Source organism: Columba livia, unplaced genomic scaffold (assembly GCF_036013475.1).
Source record: "Columba livia isolate bColLiv1 breed racing homer unplaced genomic scaffold, bColLiv1.pat.W.v2 Scaffold_102, whole genome shotgun sequence".
In the NCBI taxonomy this organism is placed as follows: domain Eukaryota; kingdom Metazoa; phylum Chordata; class Aves; order Columbiformes; family Columbidae; genus Columba; species Columba livia.
This window is the reverse complement of record NW_027043007.1, coordinates 367152-394619: the sequence shown is the minus strand read 5'-3', so window position 1 is coordinate 394619 and position 27468 is coordinate 367152. Positions and strand designations below refer to the sequence as shown.

General features: G+C 58.1%; 2 protein-coding genes across 2 annotated transcripts; both read left to right on the top strand.

The window, feature by feature from the left end:
• The first annotated feature begins 1076 nt into the window (after positions 1-1076).
• On the top strand, positions 1077-6272 carry LOC135577562 (ubiquitin carboxyl-terminal hydrolase 36-like). Its single transcript, XM_065047698.1, has 11 exons — positions 1077-1590; positions 1664-1885; positions 2631-2741; positions 3036-3138; positions 3470-3537; positions 3908-3978; positions 4162-4244; positions 4570-4681; positions 4968-5108; positions 5380-5480; positions 5771-6272. Exons 1-11 carry the CDS (start codon positions 1077-1079, stop codon positions 6270-6272), a joined length of 2028 nt encoding a protein of 675 aa, XP_064903770.1.
• An 8669-nt stretch (positions 6273-14941) lies between these two features.
• On the top strand, positions 14942-20141 carry LOC135577561 (ubiquitin carboxyl-terminal hydrolase 36-like). The gene is made up of 11 exons (XM_065047697.1): positions 14942-15455; positions 15529-15750; positions 16497-16607; positions 16902-17004; positions 17336-17403; positions 17774-17844; positions 18028-18110; positions 18436-18547; positions 18837-18977; positions 19249-19349; positions 19640-20141. The coding sequence occupies exons 1-11, from the start codon at positions 14942-14944 to the stop codon at positions 20139-20141; spliced, it is 2028 nt and encodes a 675-aa protein (XP_064903769.1).
• The last annotated feature ends 7327 nt before the right edge of the window (positions 20142-27468 follow it).

Genomic DNA, 27468 nt, shown 5'->3' with positions numbered 1-27468 from the left:
GCTGAAAACAGGCCCTGCTCTGGGAGAGAGGCATTTCTACAATAACAAGGCCTCAACGTGACGTAAATCAACGGACCTGTCATCAGTGGGACTCCAGCGTGTGGACAGCTCGGGAACATAGATGATATCCAATGAGTGAATACATGCTTGGAGCGTGGACGTGCGATCGGAGAATAGTTGCATGTATAAGGAAGCTTGTTTCTGTAATAAATGGCTTTGCGTGATTCACATTAAATTGGAATGCTGAGTCCTTTATCGTTCCAACAGCACGGAAGGGGTTTTGGGAAAGGGACCGATGGGGCAGTCTCTGGTAGGGTATCAGACACCCCAGGGTGAGGCTGGGTGACATTTTCGTGAGCTGAAACCTCCAAAGGCGGGGATCACCGAGAGTCCCCGGGTGTCCTGCTGCAGGGCAGCACCACCCGCCTGCTCAGTTTTTCCTAATGCTCCGTTCAAAGCTCCCTGGAGGGTGTTGGTGGCTGCTGCCTCTGTCCCACCAGCCGCCACTGCAGAAGGGTTTGCCTCCCCCATCATCTCCCCAAGCAGGAGTCGCTGCTTTTCCAGTGCCCTGTGTCCCCTTCAGCAGACTGAAGAGGCCCAATTGACTGAGCTGCTCCACAAAGCTCAAGTGCCCCTGACCCCACCATGACAGATGTTCCTCTGGACCTTCACCCGTGTCGTAGTTTAACCCGAGCTGGCAACACAACCGCGGCAGCTGATCACTCACCCCCAACCCCTTCCCCTCCCAATAGGGGAGAGAATCGAAAGTGAAGGGAGAAATTTGGACTGAGAGAAACACAGTTTAGTAAAATAAAAAAATGCTAAGAGACTTCTAGTAAATATAGATAAACCCATCATAACTCCCACGCCCTTCTCCTCAGGACTGCTCAGCCGGTCACATCCCAGCCTGTCCCGGGACACCAGGTTTGCTCCGCCCCCAGCGCACACCTTGCGCCTTGGCCTTGTAAGACTTGCAGAGGCTTTTGTTGGCCAAATCCACCACGGTGTCCAGGTTCCCCTGCACTGAAACCACAGTGTGTGACCATTTAATGATCCTGGGGCGTGGCCGGAGTGCGATGACGTCACAACAAGCCCCGCCCCCGGCAGGCTCCGCTCCCGGCGTTGCCGGGACGCGCAGGCGCAGCTCAGTCCTGTTCTGGACGCGGAGCGGAGCGGACGGCGAAGGCGAGGGGAGGAGTCAGTGGGCCGAGCCGAGTGCGAGCGACCGCAGCGAAGGGCGGGACTTGAGGAGGAGGCGCGGGAAGCGTGTGTGGAGGTGGAGAGGGAGAGGCCGAGAGACCGGCGCGACCTCGAGGCGGTGGCACGTGCGGCGACACGCCATGGCGGGCACGGCGAAGCCGAGGGAGCTGCTGAAAGCGCGGCGGGACGCGGGCGAGGCCGGGGCGCTGGGCCGGCTGCTGAGCACCTCGGCCACGAAGGTGCTGCTGCACAAGATCGAGTTCCAGCCCGCCAGCCACGGCTTCTCCGGCCAGCCGGAGCTGCTGCGGGCCAAGTACCTGCTGCTCAACCCCCGCACCGAGCCCGCCGAGCACCCCCGCGGCGCTGAGGAGGGACAGCCGGGCAAGCAGGGTGGGTGCAGAGGGCCGGGGGGCTCTCCCTGCGCTGCGCAGCCCGCGGCTCACCCGCCTCTCTCTCCCCGCAGGCAGCGACCGGACCCCGGGGCGCCTCGGGGACGGCGTCCCTGCACCCCAGAAGGGGCTGTTCCCTGCAGGGCGCCTCGCCATGCAGTGGCAGCGTGTCCAGCGCATCGGCGCCGGGCTGCTCAACCTGGGAAACACCTGTTTCCTCAACGCCACCCTGCAGTGCCTCACGTACACGCCACCGCTCGCCAACTACCTGCTCTCCAGGGAGCACAGCCGCACCTGTGAGTCGGAGGCGAGCGCCCGCCTGTCCCGGGGCTGCGCTCAGCACCCTGCGCACGGCTCTGCCGGGGCTGTGCGGATGCCGGGATGTGCCTTCTCTGCTCCCTCCTGCCCGTTTCTCCGTGGAGAGGACATTCCTGCATACGGGAGCATCCACTTTTCCTGGCCGTAGCAGTGTTCCTGAGCTCTGCATCCTGCGTCTCAGAGGCTCTGTCTGTGCTGGACACAGCCAGGACTAAGATGGGTCCATGAGGGTCTGAGCAGGGGTCCCAAACAGCCGCAGCCTGTGGGGACCGTGTGAGCGCAGGGCACAAGGCTGCGTACAGGCTGCAGGTGCGGTTCACAGGCGGCTTTGAACGGGAATCTGGTGGGCTCTGCTCCGAGCCGTGACCGAGGGGAGCACGTGGGGCTCACAGCCCTGTCCGTAGGGCTCCGGTGGGATCGACCCCTCAGGGCTGACCCGTGGGCTCATCAGCGAGTCCCTGTGCCCTGTTTCCCCTCCACGTGGATGCTGTCTCATCTGGAGGGTTGCAGCGACTGGTGCTGTGACTGGGGCTGTTCCAGCCGGGGTGGTGTGTGCTGGTCCCTGTGACCCCGGGATGCCCCAGAGCTCTGCTGCAGCACAGAGCTCATAGGAAAACTGAGCGTGGATGAGCCGTGCTGGACCAGAGATTCCCTGTCCCCTGTACTGCCTCTATCTCTCCTGGGTTTGTCCTCAATGTTCTGTCTTCTCCTCTCCCACTCCAGGTCACCAAAGCGGCTTCTGCGTGACATGCGTCATGCAGAACCACGTCACGCAGGCGTTCGCGAACAGCGGCAGCGTGATAAAGCCAGTGTCCTTTGTCCGAGACCTCAAGAGTAAGGATGGCTGCCCTCGCGTCCCCTCCTGTAGCCGTGCAGGAGGGCAGAGACTATTGCAGGAGCAGAACCTTTGAGATCAGGGCAGGTCTTGGCAGAGGTTCTTCCGAGATGACTCACTGAGCCTGCCAGGGCCTTCACGGGCCTTGTGGGGCTTCCCCCACGGCCCACATGAGTCTGACGTCTGGTTTGGGCCGAGGGAGCTCAAACCCCGCAGTCGCTGTCCCGAGGGAGGGCGGGAGGACCTGCCTCTGTTGCAGCGCGTGCTGCGGCTGATCCCTCCCTCTCCTGCAGAGATCGCCCCGCACATCCGCTTGGGCAGGCAAGAGGACGCACACGAGTTCCTCCGTTTCACCATCGATGCCATGCAGAAGGCCTGCCTGCCCGACTGCACCGAGTATGTGGGGCCTCTGGTGGTGACAACTGCCCTTGTCTGCTGGTCCCCTGTGCCCGCGGGAGGGGACTGTGGGGTGAACGTGTCCCCCGGGCTGGGCTCATGGAGGGAGGTGCTGACTCCAGGGTCTGGGGTGGATGGCCCAGCTCTCTGCCCCTCTGTGACACAGCCCTGGGCTGCTGTCTGCCTTCTCCTGACACCTCCACCCCAGCACAGCTGCGGTTCTGTCCCCAAATCCTGTGACTGGGCTGGGTTTGGATCCTGAGGACACAGCGCTGGCCCGTGGGGGTGGCTCTTGGGGCGGGCGCTGTGTGATCCAAGCTGCCGTCTCTAGGTTGGATCGCCAGACCCAAGCCACCACCCTGATCCACCAGATCTTTGGCGGTTCCCTGCGGTCCCGTGGTGAGTGCTGGCTGCCAGGGCCTGGGCCTGTGACTCTCAGGGCTGCTGTTTCCCCGAGAGCCTTGCAGTAACTTGGGAAAGTTACTAAGCATGTGCAAATTATGCAGAGCTGCAGCTGGTCAGTCTTTTGGTATCTGTGGGTCACGAAGCTGCTGGCTGTGGGTCCCCAGCTCATTGCCACCAGCAAAGGAACCCACATTGCCAGCTGTCCCGCAACACTTGTTGTCCCAGCACGTACAGACTGCGAATGCTGGTGCTGCCGTCCCAGAGCCCAAACGCGGAAAAGGGCAACACGGCAGCCGCCTGCGCTGTGCTGGGGGTGGTGGTGCCGTGTTGTGCCAGGGGGTGCTCACTGCTCGTTCTCTTGCAGTGAAGTGCTCGATGTGCAAAGCAGTCTCGGACACCTTTGACCCCTGTCTGGACCTGCCGGTGGAGATCACGGTACCGGGGCAGGGTCAGGTGGGGAGGAGCTCTGCTCTGCAGGGGATGTTCCTGCAGCTGCACCGCTACTGCTCGAGGCTGTTTAACCTGCCAGTGTCAGGCACGGTGCAGGCAAGAGGGAATCAGCTTCTGTTGTTGCGCTGCCTCCTCTGCCTGGCCCTGACCTCTCCTCTGTCCTGGCAGCAAGCCGCAAACGTAGAGCAGGCACTGGAGCTGTTTGTGAAGCCAGACCTGCTGGGCGGAGAGAACGCCTACCTGTGTGACAAGTGAGTGTGCGGGGCTGGGGCGGGAAGGGGCCGCGGGTGTGCTGGTGGGAAGCAGGAGGGCAGCTGCAGTACAGGAGGGCTTCTCTACCTGCTCCACCGCTAAACCGTGACGTGCGTGGCTGTGAAGCCTGCGATGAAGCCTGTCACTCCTCATCTCCCCCGTCTTGAGACGGGGACCTGAGCCAGCAGACCTGGCCGTGAGCAGGTGCCCTGGAGCAGAACCCGCTCTCACCAGGGTCATTTCCGTGGGGTTTGTGGCTTGGCCAGGACTGGCAAGCACCTGGGTGGTGGAACAGCGTGAACAGCTCAAGCTCTCCCTGTGCAGATGCAAGAAGAAAGTGTCGGCAACCAAACGCTTCACCATCCACCGAGCGCCCAGGGTTCTCACGCTTGCTCTGAAGCGTTTTGCCGACTTCACTGGAGGCAAGATCACAAAGGTGAGTGCTCAGCAATCCAGAGCGGGGCTGTGTCCTGTCCCGAGGCCCTGCTGCCCCGAGCAGGGTGGGAGGTGGTTCTGTGCGCGGTGCGAGCTCTACCGCAGTCCTGCAGCCCTTCCCCAGCTGTGCGCTGCGGTGGGAGTTTGGCTCATACCGGCATCTTCCTCACCGTGGGCTCTGCCTGGGGAGAGTGGGTTCTCCCTCCCTCGTGACACGGGACTCGTAGGACAGCTGAGCTGCTCTTGCCATCTGCTGTGCAGGCTTCTGAGACATCCTCTCTCTGCAGGACGTGGGCTACCCTGAGCTCCTGAACATCCGCCCGTACATGTCCCATACCAGCGGGAATCCGGTCATGTACGGGCTCTACGCGGTGCTGGTGCACTCGGGGTACAGCAGCCACGCAGGACACTACTACTGCTACGTGAAGGTGAGCCCAGGGCGCTCTCTTGGCACCTCTCTGTGCTGGGGGTAGGCAGGAGGGTGCTCAGCAGAGGTGCATGGTGTGGAGCACTGGGGTGTACGGGCTGTGCTCCGTCACAGGAAGTGTGGAGTTCTGCTCTTGCAGAGACCCCTCACCTGCCCGGGATCACCTGCGGGTTTTGGGGAGCGGAGCTCTGCCGACGGGCGCTGTTCCTGCTGCTTCTCAGGCCAGGAGCGTCCCTGGACACAGCCCAACCCCGTTCTCTCTCCCTCCCCAGGCCAGCGACGGGCAGTGGTACCAAATGAATGACAACGTGGTCCGCCCCAGTAACATCAAGGTGGTCCTTAACCAGCAGGCGTATGTGTTGTTCTACCTCAGGTGAGCGTGCCCTGTGTCCCCGGCCCCTCTGCCCCTGCTCAACGTGTGGGACAGGGCTGGGGGCACATGCCTGGATGTGGGAAGGAGCTTGGCCCAAGTAGCCCCAGTGCCCACGTGCGTGTGCTGGCTCAGGGGAGGGCGGCAGCCGTTTGTTGTGGTTTTGCGGCAGCTCAAGAGCTCCTCACCTCCTCGGAGCTTCTGGCTCCTGGTTCTCGTGCGCAGCTATGATGAGTGTGTTGCAGTCACTCAGACACTGGCAGTTAACACGTGCCCTGCTCTGCCTTCCCCAGGATCCCCAGCCCCGGGAAGAGCTCAGAGGGTCCCGTTTCCAAAGCTGCCTCCAGCCTGCCTGGCCGTGTCAAGCTGCCTTCTGGGTCACCGTCACCCAAGCTGGCCCTGAAAGCCAAACGCGCGGCTGCAGCGTTTCCCGGTGACGCAGCCCAGAGGCCCAAGAAGCCGCGCTCCTCGCAGCCGCCCCCCGCGCCCAGAGCGGCTCCAGGACTTTGCGGCCCCAGTCACACCAGTGGGGCCAAAGCGCAGGTTCCCCGGAAGCGCTGCTGGGAGCCCGGGCCCCTGCCCGCCTCCCCTGGGCTGCCGGAGCCCATCCCTGGCCAGGAGCCGTGGAGCAGTGGGGAGAACACCGGGACACCGGCAAGGGACCCTCGCAGCAGGGCTTCTGCCAGCCTGGTGCTGGCAAAGCTGAAAGCCTTCTTGTCGGCCAGGGCTGCTCCGCAGCCCAGCAGCACCATGTCACCACCACCGGCCAAGAAGCTGGCGCTTTCCGACACATAGGTGAGTCTGAGCTTCTGCCCAGAGACTTTAGTAGGTGCCTCGTGCCTCCGGAGTCGGGGCTTGTGTTGGGGAGTGCAGGAATGATGCTGGTACCTTGCTAAGCAGGAGGCGGGCGGGGAGAGCCCCTAAACCCCAGGGCTCTGCCCTCCCTCTGGGTCGGGGTGCGGGGCCAGGCCCCCGCTCTTGTTCCCATCCCTGCAGAGGCTGGAGAATTGGCTGCTGCCTCCTTGCTCAGGACGGCGGGGTGGCTGCGCCAGTCCCTGGAGCGGGGCGGCCTTGCCAGCCTTGTCAGGGCAGCGTGTCCCCGGGGGCGATGGGAGCTGGTGACACCACAGCTGGAGGCTGCAGAGTTGCCTCCTCCCCAGGCAGCGGCTGCACCGGCTCTCTGGGCGCCGCTGTGCAGCCGGGGCTGGGGACGGCGCTGGGGGTTCTGTTCTTAAAGTTTCCTTCCTTTTTTCCTTTCTGCTTCTAAGGGAAAACCCTTCTGATTCTTCTACTCCCTCACTTCCCTCTCGCTGTCTGTGTCTTTTCCCCTCCCCTTTCTCTGGGCTCCCCTTTTTGTTTTCTCCTCTTGGCTCACAGCAACCTCTTTTATTTAGACCACCAAGTTGTTCTTTATGTCAATAACTGCAGGGCGGCCCCCCAGGGAAGGAGAGCAGAGGGGACCACCGTGCATGTCCTCACCTGCTGCTGCCGGTTCCTGTGCCCGCCCCAGCCCCACGCTAGGTCTCTGTGGGGCCGGGGCGCTGCCGCCGGGACACCGGGCAAGAAACTGGAGCGTTCCCTCGGGAACCGGCTGGGCTGGCGGGACAGCGGGAGCGGCCAGAGGAGCCACAGGGAGGATCCGAGGCTGGAACAGCTCTGCTGGGAGGAACGGCTGAGAGAGAGTCCTCAGCACTCGGACAACTCCTGGGAGAGCTTTCCGTCAGATACTTCTTGGTGAAGATTTCAAACATGATTTCATAAAAGAGGGGTTTTTCTTTCCGAGTTGTTTTCTATCATTTTTCATCGTATACAAGAAGTGATAGCAGCATTCTACCATGGGTATTGATCCAGGGGGTCTCCTGGAGACATCTGGATGGGCAGGAGAGCAGCCCTGTGAGGCTGGACATTGTATGGATGAATTTGCCCCTCACTCCTCCCCAATCCCACCTGTTCCCTCACCGGCCACCTGGGACTTGGCCTCACCAAGCTGGAGCACAAGTCTGATGAGGAGTGGCTGAGGGACCTGGAGGTTCATCTGGAGAACAGGAGCTGAGGGGAGACCTTCTGATCTCTGAACTGCCTGAAAGGAGCTTGGAGCCAGGGGGGTCGGGCTCTGCTCCCCAGGAACAAGCGCCAGGAGCAGAGGAAACGGCCTCAAGTTGCGCCAGGGGAGGTTGAGGTTGGATGTGGGGAACAATTTCTTCCCCAAAGGGCTGTGGGGCATTGGAACAGGCTGCCCAGGGCAGTGCTGGAGTCACCATCCCTGGAGGGTTGGACAGACCTGAGATGAGGGTCTCAGGACACGGGTCAGTGCCGGGGGTGGGGAACGGTTGGACTCCATGATCTTAGAGGTGTTTTTCAACCAAAATGATTCTATCACACAGTCTATCTTTGCATTGTAATAGTGCCTCAAGGTCACAACCAGGGTTTATATTTTCTTGTCCTGGTATTTTTGCAAACGGGTAGAAGTCTGTCTCAAAGGATGTAATGAAAACAAAACAAAAGAGCGTGGGTAGAGCGAACAATGGGAAGGAGGGAGGGCCAAGTATTAAGGTGAATCCCAGTGAGAGCAAGTATTTACACATCACTAGTGATACGCATCACTTGCAGGCTGTAAATCATTGACACTCTTTTTGTTAGTAATGGAAATGTTTCCTGTGTCCCACAGGATCCTTGTGTCACTGTTGTGAACTGCAGATGCATTTTTGGCATCAAAACGAAGGTGCATCTCAAAGCTGGGTGGGTCAGATTGAAATTGTTACCGAGAGTATATTGGTAGCATATGAAAGAAAAAGCCTCGCAGTGATCTTTAGCACTGGGAGCTTCTGGCAGGTGTTGATCTGCGAGAAGCAGCCTCAGCAGGGGTGAGAAGATTCTAAAAGATGGAAATAAGGAGAGTCAGAGAGAGAGAAGATTCTGAGGGATCTTAAGAGTGAACATGAAATAACTGAATGCAAAAGCAAGTGTTAATGCTGCGTTCTGACTGAGCTGGAGGGTAGGAGTCTGGGCTTTGGAAAGCTCGGAGTTTGCACAGGCTGGAAGGCAAGAGTCATAACAGCATAAAGGGAGAAGGGCTGGAGCTGACTTCTGCTGGGAAAAGCATTTTTGCCTCCCCTAGAAAAACAGGTGGCTTCCAGAAACATGTTCAGTACCCATTTTCTCAATCTGGAGGTGTCCTGGTGGAGGAAGCCTTAGCACCGCACTGACACACGCAGGGCAGGCGAGGCAGAAGAAGATGCGCTGTCTGGGTTACCGGCTCAGGCCACTGAACAGCGGCACCGACTGTGATAGAGAAAGCAGCGACTGAGGGGAGCTGGAAGGGGCCTTGGTTGCAGGTAACCGTGCCCTGGGCTGAGAGGGGCTGGCGCTGCGTCTAATGAATGTGACTGAGCATCTTCCTTGTCTGTGTGCTGATCTTATTCAATTGTTGTGTTTCACAAGGGAGAGAGAAAGAGAAAGGACATGAAAAGTAAATGTTGTGCTATCGGCATTTCAAAACTGCCTTTCTGTTGTTTTCAAACAGGCTCAGAATTTCTCTTTTCGGAACCTGTGTCTTTGGAGATGTTGGAGGAGACAAAGGAGGAGGACACCCAGGAGGAAGACACGCGAGGAAGATGTGGAGTCTCTGCACAGCCTTCCTGAGAGTCTGAGGAACCAACCAAGGAAGACGTGGAGACTCCACAGAGCGTTCCAGAGGCAAGTCGCTGGCATATGGACCATTCTGTGTGACTAGGGGATATTTTAGAGACGGAGGAGGTAAAAACAAACAGCTCATAAAGAACCCAAACCCCAGCCTCCCCAAACCAGGATTTTGTTGCAGTGTCCTCGAAAGAAATCCTTTCTAGTTTAGCTATTGCTGTGCTTAACGCTATGGTACTTAAAAGCCATGAAATTTTAATTGTTCAAGCGCTGTGTATGATGACCAAACATTATGCGGTTGCTGGGGGACCAGTATACGTATTTCAAAAGTTAATTGGTACCTCATTGTCTACTATTCTCTTGTTCTTTGCTCCTCCCTGCAAATCCAAACAGCGCTGAAAAGCAAGCTGTGAAGGAGGAGTCTGGTTTAATGATGCCCACTTGGCACTGTAGCAGGGCTGTGAGAGGGTCTTAAAATCCTTGTAGGATTTAGTGAAATCAGATAGAATGAAGGCAGCATGAAAGAAAAACAAGAGACCCACAGATAAGCTGAATTCTTGCAAGACTGCAATTATTTCCCTTTTAACCCAATGAAGAGAAGAAAAAAGAAGACAACACATTTTAGTCAGATTATTCAAGCCTGTATCTGCCTCAGCCTACTCTAGATCACTTCAGTATTACACAGAAAACCTAAATGCACAGCCCAGCAGATCAGATCAGTTCACCTGTGGCAACACAGCTCAGTCTTGGTTTTGTAGTGCCCCTTCTCCTGGCAGGGCACAATTCAGGATGGGGTGAAGAAGCAAAAGAAGGAGCTGTTTACCGTGTCACTCTGAAAAGAGTGCAGATCTAGCAAGCTGCCGACGAAGGAGCAGGATGGCTCCGGGTAAATAAAGCTGGCGCGGTGGCATTTAGGACGGCTGCTAATGGACTCTGACACCCAGCCTCCGGCTCCCTCCAGACCGCGGCGCCAGCTGCGTGCTGGGCACCATGGGTGTCTGGGCAGGGGAAGGCAGGCGAGGCCAGTCCTGGGCGTCGGGGGAGGCTTTGCGCCAGCCCTGTCCCCTGGTGCTCTCACCAGCTCAGGGAGGACAGCAGCAGAGTGGAGGACTACCTGCGCCAGAGCCTGCCGTACCTGCAGAGCCCACAGGAGCCCTTGCGTGAGGCGGCCGTCATGTTCCTGGGTGAGCCACAGCCCTGCCGAGGGACCCTCCCTGCCCCACGGCAGCTTAGCTCCAGCCACGGCTGCTGCCAAATCTGCCGGGAAGCTGCAGAGCCCTGCCTGCCCCATGTGGGGCCCACGGGGATCCCTGCTGCCCTTTTGCACCTGGGCTCGCACACGGGCTCCCCGTGGGAGCTTTGCTGGGTCTCTCGCAGCCTTCTTGGGCTTCCCATTCGGGGCACCGCCCTGGGCTCAGCCTTGCCCAGGGGCAGGAAGGAGCGTGGCCAGGCCCATGGGGCTGGTGGCAGGAAGCTGGGTCTCTGGGCAGGCAGGCTACGGGCTGCGTGACGGGCTGTGTGTGCCTGGGGCTCATCGGGTGCCAGCAGGCAGACGTGTGCCAGGAGAAGCTCCGGGTCATCTACGAGGAACAGTGAGGACAGTGGGGTGTCTGTGGAGGCTGGCAGGAAGGAGGAAACACCCCAACTCCTGTTCCAGGCCGGAAGGGCTCTGCTCCCTGCGCAGGTGATGGTCAGTGTGGGCAGAGCAGACAGAGACTTCAGGGGCACGTTGGACACTGGTGGCCAGCACCCTTGGGCTGATCCCGACACCCCTGCCTCCCTCCTGGCCCTGGGAAGAGCTGGGAGGGTAGGGGTGACCCTGGCCGGAGGAGCTGCAGAGGTCCCCACAGAACAAATAAATCTGACAACAACAAAACAAAACAAGCAAAGGTGAATAACCATGAAAGAAAGAGGAAGACTGCCCCGTCCATGGAGCTCTGCAGAAGGAGCGTGGAGCCGTACATCATATGAGGCGATATAGTTGGCATCAGCACGTAGAGAAGACTTTTGTAGGGAAGACTTTGAAGGGAGCGGCCTGACTCCATGCAGCTGAAAACCTGAGAGCTGGCAGTGTGCTGAAGGGATGGGGAGAAGTGTCCTGGGCTGAACAGAAACCTGTGGATGACACAAGGTTGGAGAGATGTGCTTTGCAGAGACTGGCAGGAGTCCTTCCCAGGGATGAGCGGGATGAGCTTTGGACACAAGGAAAAATAAAGCGGCTCTCAAGCGTGGCTTGGAATTAGTGCCACTGTCACTAATAGCAGAAAGAGGACCGTGCCGTAAGGGAACTCCTTGTTCTTCAGGAGAAAAACTGAAGCTTTTTCACGTCCTTACTTGTCAAAGCAGGTGTAATTCTTGAGTAGTTAGCCTGTGGCATCACAGAATCCCAGAATGTCAGGGGTTGGAAGGGACCTGGAAAGCTCATCCAGTGCAATCCCCATATGGAGCAGGAACACCCAGATGAGGTTACACAGGAAGGTGTCCAGGCGGGTTGGAATGTCTGCAGAGAAGGAGACTCCACAACCCCCCTGGGCAGCTTGGTCCAGTGTTCTGTCACCCTTCCCATGAAGAACTTTCTTCTCAAATGTAAGTGGAATCTCTTGTGTTCCAGTTTGAACGCATTTCCCCTTGTCCTACTGTTGGTTGTCACCGAGAAGAGCCTGGCTCCATCTCCTGACACTCACCCTTTATATATTTGTAAACATTAATAAGGTCACCGCTCAGTCTCCTCTTCTCTAGTTCCAGAGCCCCAGCTCCCTCAGCCTTTCCTCACACGGGAGATGCTCCACTCCCTTCAGCATCTTTGTTGCCCTGCGCTGGACTCTCTCCAGCAGTTCCCTGTCCTGCTGGAACTGAGGGGCCACAACTGGACACAGTATTCCAGGTGTGGTCTCCCCAGGGCAGAGGAGAGGGGCAGGAGAACCTCTCTGACCTACTGACCACCCGCCTTCTCATCCACCCCAGGTACCTTCCTGGCCACAAGGGCCCAGTGCTGGCTCGTGCTCATCCTGCTGTCCCCAGGACCCCCAGGTCCCTTTCTTCTATGCTGCTCTCTAATAGGTCATTCCCCAACTGTGGCAGAAAGCAAACCCCCTTATCTCACCCTCCCTCCCTCATCATGGAAGGAGTAGACACATCTCCCTCTCTCTTTGCTACAGTTTCTTTCGTTTGGCCCCAGAGCCCCCTGGCCAGGGCTGTTAGGAGAAGGGAGTGACGAGGTGCCAGGGAGCCGCTGGACGACCGTGGCCAGTGTGGGGGATGTTTGGAGGCTTCAGGGGCACCCCCACAGGCAGTGTGGGGGTGCAGAGAAGCTTCTGGAATGCCCACAGTCAGATCTGATCACCCAATCAAAAAACGGGACTCTCGTCGAGAGTCCGCCCATTGTTGCGGGTCTCTTGGAGCACGAGCTGAGCCACTGACACCAGGAGCCACGGCGCCCCCTGCCCGGGACAAAGACTCCGCTTGCCTTGGCGCCACGGGTGTGAGTAAAATTAACCCTCACAGGATTGTGAGTGCATCTACTTTCCGTGCACATTTTGCACATGTGTTTATACTTTCCGTGCACATTTGCATGTGTCCTCACGTGCTTCGACATAAGCACGTGTAATATTCCGTGCACGTTTGCACGTGTATTTAAAAATAATCCCACGCCGTGTTCAGGCAAGTGTGGACTCTTCCCGGACTCAGGGGTGGCTCCGGCATTGTTTTGGGTGAAGCCACGTGCATGCACACTGTGGACCTCCTGTTGTATTAGTTGCTGGCCCTTAATTTACTCAACTGATATCTGAACCTGTATTCAAGTCACTTTGGAGGGCTAAAACCCTACTTCTCACTTCTTTACCCTCTTGTCCCTCAAACTAACCCCGGGGTGCCTCCGTGACACCAACTTATACTGGAACCTGGGGTTGTTCCTGCCCAGATTCAAGACTCTGCACTTGCCCTTGTTATATTTCATTTAATTTTTCCCCGCCCAACTCTCCAGCCTGTCCAGGTCTCTGGATGGCAGCACAGCCTCTGGCGTGTCAGCCACTCCTCCCAGCTCGGTGTCATCAGCAAACTTGCTGAAAGTCGCTCTATTCCCTCGTCTAAATCGTTAATTAATGTATTGAATAATACAGGCCCCAGTACTGACCCCTGAGGCACTGCACTACATACAGTCCTCCAATTGGACTCCGCCCCATTGACCATGACTCTCTGGCTTCTTCCCTTCAGCCAGTCACCTCACTACCCGGTCATCCAGACGGCACTCCCTCAGTTTAGCTGTGAGGATGCTGTGGGAGACTGTGTCAAATGCCTTACTCAAGTCAAGGTAGATCACGTCCACCGCTCTGCCATCATCCATCCATCTTGTTATGTCCTCAAAAAAGTCAATGAGGTTGGTCAAGCACGGCTTCCCCTTGGTGAGGCCATGTTGACTGCCCCTAATGACCCTCTTATCCTTGATATGCCTTGAGATGGCACCAAGCATAAGTCATTCCAGCCGTTTCCCAGGGATGGAGGTGAGCCTGACTGGTCTATAGTTACCCAGGTCCTCCTTCTTGTCCTTTTTGAAGACTACAGTGACATTTGCTTTCCTCCAGTCCTCAGGCACCTCTCCCGTTTCCCAAGACTTGGCAAAGATGATGAAGAGTGGTCCAGCAATGACCTCAGCCAGCTCCCTCAGCATCCGCGTATGGAGGGGTTTCGGTTAGATGGAGATTTATTGTTGAATTAGTCAGGCCCAAAGGAATCTCAAGGCCACTCCGAAAAGCTGAAAACAGGACCTGCTCTGGGAGAGAGGCATTTCTACAATAACAAGGCCTCAACGTGACGTAAATCAACGGACCTGTCATCAGAGGGACTCCAGCGTGTGGACAGCTCGGGAACATAGATGATATCCAATGAGTGAATACATGCTTGGAGCGTGGACGTGCGATCGGAGAATAGTTGCATATATAAGGAAGCTTGTTTCTGTAATAAATGGCTTTGCGTGATTCACATTAAATTGGAATGCTGAGTCCTTTATCGTTCCAACAGCACGGAAGGGGTTTTGGGAAAGGGACCGATGGGGCAGTCTCTGGTAGGGTATCAGACACCCCAGGGTGAGGCTGGGTGACATTCTGGTGAGCTGAAACCTCCAAAGGCGGGGATCACCGAGAGTCCCCGGGTGTCCTGCTGCAGGGCAGCACCACCCGCCTGCTCAGTTTTTCCCAATGCTCCGTTCAAAGCTCCCTGGAGGGTGCTGGTGGCTGCTGCCTCTGTCCCACCAGCCGCCACTGCAGAAGGGTTTGCCTCCCCCATCATCTCCCCAAGCAGGAGTCGCTGCTTTTCCAGTGCCCTGTGTCCCCTTCAGCAGACTGAAGAGGCCCAGTTGACTGAGCTGCTCCACAAAGCTCAAGTACCCCTGACCCCACCATGACAGATGTTCCTCTGGACCTTCACCCGTGTCGTGGTTTAACCCGAGCTGGCAACACAACCACGGCAGCTGATCGCTCACCCACTACCCCTTCCCCTCCCAATAGGGGAAAGAATCGATAGTGAAGGGAGAAATTTGGACTGAGAGAAACACAGTTTAGTAAAATAACAAAATGCTGATAGATTTCTAGTAAATATAGATAAACCCATCATAACTCCCACGCCCTTCTCCTCAGGACTGCTCAGCCGGTCACATCCCAGCCTGTCCCGGGACACCAGGTTTGCTCCGCCCCCAGCGCACACCTTGCGCCTTGGCCTTGTAAGACTTGCAGAGGCTTTTGTTGGCCAAATCCACCACGGTGTCCAGGTTCCCCTGCACTGAAACCACAGTGTGTGACCATTTAATGATTCTGGGGCGTGGCCGGAGCGCGATGACGTCACAACAAGCCTGGCCCCCGGCAGGCTCCGCCCCTGGCGTTGCCGGGACGCGCAGGCGCAGCTCAGTCCTGTTCTGGACGCGGAGCGGAGCGGACGGCGAAGGCGAGGGGAGGAGTCAGTGGGCCGAGCCGAGCGCGAGCGACCGCAGCGAAGGGCGGGACTTGAGGAGGAGGCGCGGGAAGCGTGTGTGGTGGTGGAGAGGGAGAGGCCGAGAGACCGGCGCGACCTCGAGGCGGTGGCACGTGCGGCGACACGCCATGGCGGGCACGGCGAAGCCGAGGGAGCTGCTGAAAGCGCGGCGGGACGCGGGCGAGGCCGGGGCGCTGGGCCGGCTGCTGAGCACCTCGGCCACGAAGGTGCTGCTGCACAAGATCGAGTTCCAGCCCGCCAGCCACGGCTTCTCCGGCCAGCCGGAGCTGCTGCGGGCCAAGTACCTGCTGCTCAACCCCCGCACCGAGCCCGCCGAGCACCCCCGCGGCGCTGAGGAGGGACAGCCGGGCAAGCAGGGTGGGTGCAGAGGGCCGGGGGGCTCTCCCTGCGCTGCGCAGCCCGCGGCTCACCCGCCTCTCTCTCCCCGCAGGCAGCGACCGGACCCCGGGGCGCCTCGGGGACGGCGTCCCTGCGCCCCAGAAGGGGCTGTTCCCTGCAGGGCGCCTCGCCATGCAGTGGCAGCGTGTCCAGCGCATCGGCGCCGGGCTGCTCAACCTGGGAAACACCTGTTTCCTCAACGCCACCCTGCAGTGCCTCACGTACACGCCACCGCTCGCCAACTACCTGCTGTCCAGGGAGCACAGCCGCACCTGTGAGTGGGGAGGGGAGCGCCCGCCTGTCCCAGGGCTGCGCTCAGCACCCTGCGCACGGCTCTGCCGGGGCTGTGCGGATGCCGGGATGTGCCTTCTCTGCTCCCTCCTGCCCGTTTCTCCGTGGAGAGGACATTCCTGCATACGGGAGCATCCACTTTTCCTGGCCGTAGCAGTGTTCCCGAGCTCTGCATCCTGCGTCTCAGAGGCTCTGTCTGTGCTGGACACAGCCAGGACTAAGATGGGTCCATGAGGGTCTGAGCAGGGGTCCCAAACAGCCGCAGCCTGTGGGGACCGTGTGAGCGCAGGGCACAAGGCTGCGTACAGGCTGCAGGTGCTGTTCACAGGCGGCTTTGAACGGGAGTCTGGTGGGCTCTGCTCCGAGCCGTGACCGAGGGGAGCACGTGGGGCTCACAGCCCTGTCCGTAGGGCTCCGGTGGGATCGACCCCTCAGGGCTGACCCGTGGGCTCATCAGCGAGTCCCTGTGCCCTGTTTCCCCTCCACGTGGATGCTGTCTCATCTGGAGGGTTGCAGCGACTGGTGCTGTGACTGGGGCTGTTCCAGCCGGGGTGGTGTGTGCTGGTCCCTGTGACCCCGGGATGCCCCAGAGCTCTGCTGCAGCACAGAGCTCATAGGAAAACTGAGCGTGGATGAGCCGTGCTGGACCAGAGATTCCCTGTCCCCTATACTGCCTCCATCTCTCCTGGGTTTGTCCTCAACGTCCTGTCTTCTCCTCTCCCATTCCAGGTCACCAAAGCGGCTTCTGCGTGACATGCGTCATGCAGAACCACGTCACGCAGGCGTTCGCGAACAGCGGCAGCGTGATAAAGCCAGTGTCCTTTGTCCGGGACCTCAAGAGTAAGGATGGCTGCCCTCGCGTCCCCTCCTGTAGCCGTGCAGGAGGGCAGAGACTATTGCAGGAGCAGAACCTTTGAGATCAGGGCAGGTCTTGGCAGAGGTTCTTCCAAGACGACTCACTGAGCCTGCCAGGGCCTTCACGGGCCTTGTGGGGCTTCCCCCACGGCCCACATGAGTCTGACGTCTGGTTTGGGCCGAGGGAGCTCAAACCCCGCAGTCGCTGCCCCGAGGGAGGGCGGGAGGACCTGCCTCTGTTGCAGCGCGTGCTGCGGCTGATCCCTCCCTCTCCTGCAGAGATCGCCCCGCACATCCGCTTGGGCAGGCAAGAGGACGCACACGAGTTCCTCCGTTTCACCATCGATGCCATGCAGAAGGCCTGCCTGCCCGACTGCACCGAGTATGTGGGGCCTCTGGTGGCCGTCACTGCCCTTGTCTGCTGGTCCCCTGTGCCCGCGGGAGGGGACTGTGGGGTGAACGTGTCCCCCGGGCTGGGCTCATGGAGGGAGGTGCTGACTCCAGGGTCTGGGGTGGATGGCCCAGCATTCTGCCCCTCTGTGACACAGCCATGGGCTGCTGTCTGCCTTCTCCTGACACCTCCACCCCAGCACAGCTGCGGTTCTGTCCCCAAATCCTGTGACTGGGCTGGGTTTGGATCCTGAGGACACAGCGCTGGCCCGTGGGGGTGGCTCTTGGGGCGGGCGCTGTGTGATCCGAGCTGCCGTCTCTAGGTTGGATCGCCAGACCCAAGCCACCACCCTGATCCACCAGATCTTTGGCGGTTCCCTGCGGTCCCGTGGTGAGTGCTGGCTGCCAGGGCCTGGGCCTGTGACTCTCAGGGCTGCTGTTTCCCCGAGAGCCTTGCAGTAACTTGGGAAAGTCACTAAGCATGTGCAAATTATGCAGAGCTGCAGCTGGTCAGTCTTTTGGTATCTGTGGGCCACGAAGCTGCTGGCTGTGGGTCCCCAGCTCATTGCCACCAGCAAAGGAACCCACGTTGCCAGCTGTCCCGCAACACTTGTTGTCCCAGCACGTACAGACTGCGAATGCTGGTGCTGCCGTCCCAGAGCCCAAACGCGGAGAGGGGGAACACGGCAGCCGCCTGCGCTGTGCTGGGGGTGGTGGTGCCGTGTTGTGCCAGGGGGTGCTCACTGCTCGTTCTCTTGCAGTGAAGTGCTCGATGTGCAAAGCAGTCTCGGACACCTTTGACCCCTGTCTGGACCTGCCGGTGGAGATCACGGTACCGGGGCAGGGTCAGGTGGGGAGGAGCTCTGCTCTGCAGGGGATGTTCCTGCAGCTGCACCGCTACTGCTCGAGGCTGTTTAACCTGCCAGTGTCAGGCACGGTGCAGGCAAGAGGGAATCAGCTTCTGTTGTTGCGCTGCCTCCTCTGCCTGGCCCTGACCTCTCCTCTGTCCTGGCAGCAAGCCGCAAACGTAGAGCAGGCACTGGAGCTGTTTGTGAAGCCAGACCTGCTGGGCGGAGAGAACGCCTACCTGTGTGACAAGTGAGTGTGCGGGGCTGGGGCGGGAAGGGGCCGCGGGTGTGCTGGTGGGAAGCAGGAGGGCAGCTGCAGTACAGGAGGGCTTCTCTACCTGCTCCACCGCTAAACCGTGACGTGCGTGGCTGTGAAGCCTGCGATGAAGCCTGTCACTCCTCATCTCCCTCGTCTTGAGACGGGGACCTGAGCCAGCAGACCTGGCCGTGAGCAGGTGCCCTGGAGCAGAACCCGCTCTCACCAGGGTCATTTCCGTGGGGTTTGTGGCTTGGCCAGGGCTGACAAGCACCTGGGTGTCGGAACAGCATGAACAGCTCAAGCTCTCCCTGTGCAGATGCAAGAAGAAAGTGTCGGCAACCAAACGCTTCACCATCCACCGAGCGCCCAAGGTTCTCACGCTTGCTCTGAAGCGTTTTGCCGACTTCACTGGAGGCAAGATCACAAAGGTGAGTGCTCAGCAATCCAGAGCAGGGCTGTGTCCTGTCCCGAGGCCCTGCTGCCCCGAGCAGGGTGGGAGGCGGTTCTGTGCGCGGTGCGAGCTCTACCGCAGTCCTGCAGCCCTTCCCCAGCTGTGCTGTGCTGTGGTGGGAGTTTGGCTCATCCCGGCATCTTCCTCACTGTGGGCTCTGCCTGTGGACAGCGGGTTCCCCCTTCCTCGTGACACAGGACTCGTAGGACAGCTGAGCTGCTCTTGCCATCTGCTGTGCAGGCTTCTGAGACATCCTCTCTCTGCAGGACGTGGGCTACCCTGAGCTCCTGAACATCCGCCCGTACATGTCCCAGACCAGCGGGGATCCGGTCATGTACGGGCTCTACGCGGTGCTGGTGCACTCGGGGTACAGCAGCCACTCAGGACACTACTACTGCTACGTGAAGGTGAGCCCAGGGCGCTCTCTTGGCACCTCTCTGTGCTGGGGGTCGGCAGGAGGGTGCTCAGCAGAGGTGCGTGGTGTGGAGCACTGTGGGGTACGGGCTGTGCTCCGTCACAGGAAGTGTGGAGTTCTGCTCTTGCAGAGACCCCTCAGCTGCCCGGGGTCACCTGGGGGTTTTGGGGAGCGGAGCTCTGCCGACGGGCGCTGTTCCTGCTGCTCCTCAGGCCAGGAGTGTCCCTGGACACAGCCCGACCCCATTCTCTCTCCCTCCGCAGGCCAGCGACGGGCAGTGGTACCAAATGAATGACAACGTGGTCCGCCCCAGTAACATCAAGGTGGTCCTTAACCAGCAGGCGTATGTGCTGTTCTACCTCAGGTGAGCGTGCCCTGTGTCCCCGGTCCCTCTGTCCCTGCTCAGCGTGTGGGACAGGGCTGGGGGCACATGCCTGGATGTGGGAAGGAGCTTGGCCCAAGTAGCCCCAGTGCCCACGTGCGTGTGCTGGCTCAGGGGAAGGTGGCAGCCCCTTGTTGTAGTTTTGCGGCAGCTCAAGAACTCCTCACCTCCTCGGAGCTTCTGGCTCCTGGTTCTCGTGCGCAGCTATGACGAGAGTGTTGCAGTCGCTCCGACACTGGCAGTTAACACGTGCCCTGCTCTGCCTTCCCCAGGATCCCCAGCCCCGGGAAGAGCTCAGAGGGTCCCGTTTCCAAAGCTGCCTCCAGCCTGCCTGGCCGTGTCAAGCTGCCTTCTGGGTCACCGTCACCCAAGCTGGCCCTGAAAGCCAAACGCGCAGCTGCAGCATTTCCCGGTGACGCAGCCCAGAGGCCCAAGAAGCCGCGCTCCTCGCAGCCGCCACCCACGCCCAGAGCGGCTCCAGGACTTTGCAGCCCCAGTCACACCAGTGGGGCCAAAGCGCAGGTTCCCCGGAAGCGCTGCTGGGAGCCCGGGCCCCTGCCCGCCTCCCCCGGGCTGCCGGAGCCCATCCCTGGCCAGGAGCCGTGGAGCAGCGGGGAGAACACCGGGACACCGGCAAGGGACCCTCGCAGCAGGGCTTCTGCCAGCCTGGTGCTGGCAAAGCTGAAAGCCTTCTTGTCGGCCAGGGCTGCTCCGCAGCCCAGCAGCACCATGTCACCACCACCGGCCAAGAAGCTGGCGCTTTCCGACACATAGGTGAGTCTGAGCTTCTGCCCAGAGACTTTAGTAGGTGCCTCGTGCCTCTGGATCCGGCGCTTGTGTTGGGGAGTGCAGGAATGATGCTGGCACCTTGCTAAGCAGGACGCGGGCGGGGAGAGCCCCTAAACCCCAGGGCTCTGCCCTCCCTCTGGGTTGGGGTGCGGGGCCAGGCCCCCGCTCTTGTTCCCATCCCTGCAGAGGCTGGAGAATTGGCTGCTGCCTCCTTGCTCAGGATGGCGGGGTGGCTGCGCCAGTCCCTGGAGCGGGGCGGCCTTGCCAGCCTTGTCAGGGCAGCGTGTCCCCGGGGGCGATGGGAGCTGGTGACACCACAGCTGGAGGCTGCAGAGCCGCCTCCTCCCCAGGCAGCGGCTGCACCGGCTCTCTGGGCGCCGCTGTGCAGCCGGGGCTGGGGATTGCACTGGGGGTTCTGTTCTTAAAGTTTCCTTCCTTTTTTCCTTTCTGCTTCTAAGGGAAAACCCTTCTGATTCTTCTACTCCCCCACTTCCCTCTCCCTCTCTGTGTCTTTTCCCCTCCCCTTTCTCTGGGCTCCCCTTTTTGTTTTCTCCTCTTGGCTCACAGCAACCTCTTTTATTTAGACCACCAAGTTGTTCTTTATGTCAATAACTGCAGGGCGGCCCCCCAGGGGAGGAGAGCAGAGGGGACCACCGTGCACATCCTCACCTGCTGCTGCCGGTTCCTGTGCCCGCCCCAGCCCCGCGCTGGGTCCCTGTGGGGCCGGGGCGCTGCCACCGGGACACCGGGCAAGAAACTGGAGCGTTCCCTCGGGAACCGGCTGGGCTGGCGGGACAGCGGGAGCGGCCAGAGGAGCCACAGGGAGGATCCGAGGCTGGAACAGCTCTGCTGGGAGGAACGGCTGAGAGAGAGTCCTCAGCACTCGGACAACTCCTGGGAGAGCTTTCCGTCAGATACTTCTTGGTGAAGATTTCAGACATGATTTCATAAAAGAGGGGTTTTTCTTTCCGAGTTGTTTTCTATCATTTTTCATCGTATACAAGAAGTGATAGCAGCATTCTACCATGGGTATTGATCCAGGGGGTCTCCTGGAGACATCTGGATGGGCAGGAGAGCAGCCCTGTGAGGCTGGACATTGTATGGACGAATTTGCCCCTCACCCCTCCCCAATCCCACCTGTTCCCTCACCGGCCACCTGGGACTTGGCCTCACCAAGCTGGAGCACAAGTCTGATGAGGAGCGGCTGAGGGACCTGGGGGTTCATCTGGAGAAGAGGAGCTGAGGGGAGACCTTCTGATCTCTGAACTGCCTGAAAGGAGCTTGGAGCCAGGGGGGTCGGGCTCTGCTGCCCAGGAACAAGCGCCAGGAGCAGAGGAAACGGCCTCAAGTTGCGCCAGGGGTGGTTGAGGTTGAATCTGGGGAACAATTTCTTCCCCAAAGGGCTGTGGGGCATTGGAACAGACTGCCCAGGGCAGTGCTGGAGTCCCATCCCTGGAGGGTTGGACAGACCTGAGATGAGGGTCTCAGGACACGGCTCAGTGCCGGGGGTGGGGAACGGTTGGACTCCATGATCTTAGAGGTGTTTTTCAACCAAAATGATTCTATCACACAGTCTATCTTTGCATTGTAATAGTGCCTCAAGGTCACAACCAGGGTTTATATTTTCTTGTCCTGGTATTTTTGCAAACGGGTAGAAGTCTGTCTCAAAGGATGTAATGAAAACAAAACAAAAGAGCGTGGGTAGAGCGAACAATGGGAAGGAGGGAGGGCCAAGTATTAAGGTGAATCCCAGTGAGAGCAAGTATTTACACATCACTAGTGATACGCATCACTTGCAGGCTGTAAATCATTGACACTCTTTTTGTTAGTAATGGAAATGTTTCCTGTGTCCCACAGGATCCTTGTGTCACTGTTGTGAACTGCAGATGCATTTTTGGCATCAAAACGAAGGTGCATCTCAAAGCTGGGTGGGTCAGATTGAAATTGTTACCGAGAGTATATTGGTAGCATATGAAAGAAAAAGCCTCGCAGTGATCTTTAGCACTGGGAGCTTCTGGCAGATGTTGATCTGCGAGAAGCAGCCTCAGCAGGGGTGAGAAGATTCTAAAAGATGGAAATAAGGAGAGTCAGAGAGAGAGAAGATTCTGAGGGATCTTAAGAGTGAACATGAAATAACCGAATGCAAAAGCAAGTGTTAATGCTGCGTTCTGACTGAGCTGGAGGGTAGGAGTCTGGGCTTTGGAAAGCTCAGAGTTTGCACAGGCTGGAAGACAAGAGTCATAACAGCATAAAGGGAGAAGGGCTGGAGCTGACTTCTGCTGGGAAAAGCATTTTTGCCTCCCCTAGAAAAACAGGTGGCTTCCAGAAACATGTTCAGTACCCATTTTTTCAATCTGGAGGTGTCCTGGTGGAGGAAGCCTTAGCACCGCACTGACACACGCAGGGCAGGCGAGGCAGAAGAAGATGCGCTGTCTGGGTTACCGGCTCAGGCCACTGAACAGCGGCACTGACTGTGATAGAGAAAGCAGCGACCGAGGGGAGCTGGAAGGGGCCTTGGCTGCAGGTAACCGTGCCCTGGGCTGAGAGGGGCTGGCGCTGCGTCTAATGAACGTGACTGAGCATCTTCCTTGTCTGTGTGCTGATCTTATTCAATTGTGGTGTTTCACAAGGGAGAGAGAAAGAGAAAGGACATGAAAAGTAAATGTTGTGCTATCGGCATTTCAAAACTGCCTTTCTGTTGTTTTCAAACAGGCTCAGAATTTCTCTTTTCGGAACCTGTGTCTTTGGAGATGTTGGAGGAGACAAAGGAGGAGGACACCCAGGAGGAAGACACGCGAGGAAGATGTGGAGTCCCTGCACAGCCTTCCTGAGAGTCTGAGGAACCAACCAAGGAAGACGAGGAGACTCCACAGAGCATTCAAGAGGCAAGTCACTGGCGTACGGACCATTCTGTGTGACTAGGGGATATTTTAGAGACGGAGGAGGTAAAAACAAACAGCTCATAAAGAACCCAAACCCCAGCCTCCCCAAACCAGGATTTTGTTGCAGTGTCCTCGAAAGAAATCCTTTCTAATTTAGCTATTGCTGTGCTTAACGCTGTGGTACATAAAAGCCCTGAAATTTTAATTGTTCAAGCGCTGTGTATGATGACCAAACATTATGCGGTTGCAGGGGGGCCAGTATACGTATTTCAAAAGTTAATTGGTACCTCATTGTCTACTATTCTCTTGTTCTTTGCTCCTCCCTGCAAATCCAAACAGCGCTGAAAAGCAAGCTGTGAAGGAGGAGTCTGGTTTAATGGTGCCCACTTGGCGCTGTAGCAGGGCTGTGAGAGGGTCTTAAAATCCTTGTAGGATTTAGTGAAATCAGATAGAATGAAGGCAGCATGAAAGAAAAACAAGAGACCCACAGATAAGCTGAATTCTTGCAAGACTGCAATTATTTCCCTTTTAACCCAATGAAGAGAAGAAAAAAGAAGACGACACATTTTAGTCAGATTATTCAAGCCTGTATCTGCCTCAGCCTACTCTAGATCACTTCAGTATTACACAGAAAACCTAAATGCACAGCCCAGCAGATCAGATCAGTTCACCCGTGGCAACACAGCCCAGTCTTGGTTTTGTAGCTCAAAGCGATGTTCTTGCTTTCATGTGCTCCCTCCCGTTCACAGCTGCAAGTTCCAACAGTCTCTGCACCAGCAGAGCTCCTGAGAGAACTGGTACTAACCCTTGTGGATCAAAATGTTCATGCAGCGGCCGTCAGTGCTGGGTGTTAGTGCCCCTTCTCCTGGCAGGGCACAATTCAGGATGGGGTGAAGAAGCAAAAGAAGGAGCTGTTTACCGTGTCACTCTGAAAAGAGTGCAGATCCAGCAAGCTGCCGACGAAGGAGCAGGATGGCTCCGGGTAAATAAAGCTGGCGCGGTGGCATTTAGGACGGCTGCTAATGGACTCTGACACCCAGCCTCCGGCTCCCTCCAGACCGCGGCGCCAGCTGCGTGCTGGGCACCATGGGTGTCTGGGCAGGGGAAGGCAGGCGAGGCCAGTCCTGGGCGTCGGGGGAGGCTTTGCGCCAGCCCTGTCCCCTGGTGCTCTCACCAGCTCAGGGAAGACAGCAGCAGAGTGGAGGACTACCTGCGCCAGAGCCTGCCGTACCTGCAGAGCCCGCAGGAGCCCTTGCGTGAGGCGGACGTCATGTTCCTGGGTGAGCCACAGCCCTGCCGAGGGACCCTCCCTGCCCCACGGCAGCTTAGCCCTAGCCACGGCTGCTGCCAAATCTGCCGGGCAGCTGCAGAGCCCTGCCTGCCCCATGTGGGGCCCACGGGGATTCCTGCTGCCCTTTTGCACCTGGGCTCGCACACGGGCTCCCCGTGGGAGCTTTGCTGGGTCTCTCGCAGCCTTCTTGGGCTTCCCATTCGGGGCACCGCCCTGGGCTCAGCCTTGCCCAGGGGCAGGAAGGAGCGTGGCCAGGCCCATGGGGCTGGTGGCAGGAAGCTGGGTCTCTGGGCAGGCAGGCTAGCGGGCTGCGTGACGGGCTGTGTGTGCCTGGGGCTCATCGGGCGCCAGCAGGCAGACGTGTGCCAGGAGAAACTCCGGGTCATCTACGAGGAACAGTGAGGACAGTGGGGTGTCTGTGGAGGCTGGCAGGAAGGAGGAAACACCCCAACTCCTGTCCCAGGCCGGGAGGGCTCTGCTCCCTGCGCAGGTGAGGGTCAGTGTGGGCAGAGCAGACAGAGACTTCAGGGGCACGTTGGACACTGGTGGCCAGCACCCTTGGGCTGATCCCGACACCCCTGCCTCCCTCCTGGCCCTGGGAAGAGCTGGGAGGGTAGGGGTGACCCTGGCCGGAGGAGCTGCAGAGGTCCCCACAGAACAAATAAACCTGACAACAACAAAACAAAACAAGCGAAGGTGAATAACCATGAAAGAAAGAGGAAGACTGCCCCGTCCATGGAGCTCTGCAGAAGGAGCGTGGAGCCGTACATCATGAGGCGATATAGTTGGCATCAGCACGTAGAGAAGACTTTTGTAGGGAAGACTTTGAAGGGAGCGGCCTGACTCCATGCAGCTGAAAACCTGAGAGCTGGCAGTGTGCTGAAGGGATGGGGAGAAGTGTCCTGGGCTGAAGAGAAACCTGTGGATGACACAAGGTTGGAGAGATGTGCTTTGCAGAGACTGGCAGGAGTCCTTCCCAGGGATGAGCGGGATGAGCTTTGGACACAAGGAAAAATAAAGCGGCTCTCAAGCGTGGTTTCGAATTAGTGCCACTGTCACTAATAGCAGAAAGAGGACCGTGCCGTAAGGGAACTCCTTGTTCTTCAGGAAAAAAACTGAAGCTTTTTCACGTCCTTACTTGTCAAAGCAGGTGTAATTCTTGAGTAGTTAGCCTGTGACATCACAGAATCACAGAATGTCAGGGGTTGGAAGGGACCTGGAAAGCTTCTTCTCAAATGTAAGTGGAATCTCTTGTGTTCCAGTTTGAACGCATTTCCCCTTGTCCTACTGTTGGTTGTCACCGAGAAGAGCCTGGCTCCATCTCCTGACACTCACCCTTTATATATTTGTAAACATTAATAAGGTCACCGCTCAGTCTCCTCTTCTCTAGTTCCAGAGCCCCAGCTCCCTCCACCTTTCCTCACACGGGAGATGCTCCACTCCCTTCAGCATCTTTGTTGCCCTGCGCTGGACTCTCTCCAGCAGTTCCCTGTCCTGCTGGAACTGAGGGGCCACAACTGGACACAATATTCCAGGTGTGGTCTCCCCAGGGCAGAGGAGAGGGGCAGGAGAACCTCTCTGACCTACTGACCACCCGCCTTCTCATCCACCCCAGGTACCTTCCTGGCCACAAGGGCCCAGTGCTGGCTCGTGCTCATCCTGCTGTCTCCAGGACCCCCAGGTCCCTTTCTTCTATGCTGCTCTCTAATAGGTCATTCCCCAACTGTGGCAGAAAGCAAACCCCCCTATCTCCCTCTCCCTCCTTCATCATGGAAGGAGTAGACACATCTCCCTCTCTCTTTGCTACAGTTTCTTTCGTTTGGCCCCAGAGCCCCCTGGCCAGGGCTGTTAGGAGAAGGGAGTGACGAGGTGCCAGGGAGCCGCTGGACGACCGTGGCCAGTGTGGGGGATGTTTGGAGGCTTCAGGGGCACCCCCACAGGCAGTGTGGTGGTGCAGAGAAGCTTCTGGAATGCCCACAGTCAGATCTGATCACCCAATCAAAAAACGGGACTCTCGTCGAGAGTCCGCCCATTGTTGCGGGTCTCTTGGAGCACGAGCTGAGCCACTGACACCAGGAGCCACGGCGCCCCCTGCCCGGGACAAAGACTCCGCTTGCCTTGCCGCCAAGGGTGTAAGTAAAATTAACCCTCGCAGGATTGTGAGTGCATCTACTTTCCGTGCACATTTTGCACATGTGTTTATACTTTCCGTGCACATTTGCATGTGTCCTCCCGTGCTTCGACATAAGCACGTGTAATATTCCGTGCACATTTGCACGTGTATTTAAAAATAATCCCACGCCGTGTTCAGGCAAGTGTGGACTCTTCCCGGACTCAGGGGTGGCTCCGGCATTGTTTTGGGTGAAGCCACGTGCATGCACTCTGTGGACCTCCTGTTGTATTAGTTGCTGGCCCTTAATAATTTACTCAACTGATATCTGAACCTGTATTCAAGTCACTTTGAAGGGCTAAAACCCTACTTCTCACTTCTTCACCCTCTTGTCCCTCAAACTAACCCCGGGGTGCCTCCGTGACACCAACTTATACTGGAACCTGGGGTTGTTCCTGCCCAGATTCAAGACTCTGCACTTGCCCTTGTTATATTTCATTTAATTTTTCCCCGCCCAACTCTCCAGCCTGTCCAGGTCTCTGGATGGCAGCACAGCCTCTGGCGTGTCAGCCACTCCTCCCAGCTTGGTGTCATCAGCAAACTTGCTGAAAGTCGCTCTATTCCCTCGTCTAAATCGTTAATTAATGTATTGAATAATACAGGCCCCAGTACTGACCCCTGAGGCACTGCACTACATACAGTCCTCCAACTGGACTCCGCCCCATTGACCACGAGTTCGCAGTCACCTCACTACCCGCTCATCCAGACCGCACTCCCTCAGTTTAGCTGTGAGGATGCTGTGGGAGACTGTATCAAATGCCTTACTCAAGTCAAGGTAGATCACGTCCACCGCTCTGCCATCATCCATCCATCTTGTTATGTCCTCAAAAAAGTCAATGAGGTTGGTCAAGCACGACTTCCCCTTGGTGAGGCCATGTTGACTGCCCCTAATGACGCTCTTATCCTTGATATGCCTTGAGATGGCACCAAGCATAAGTCATTCCAGCCGTTTCCCAGGGATGGAGGTGA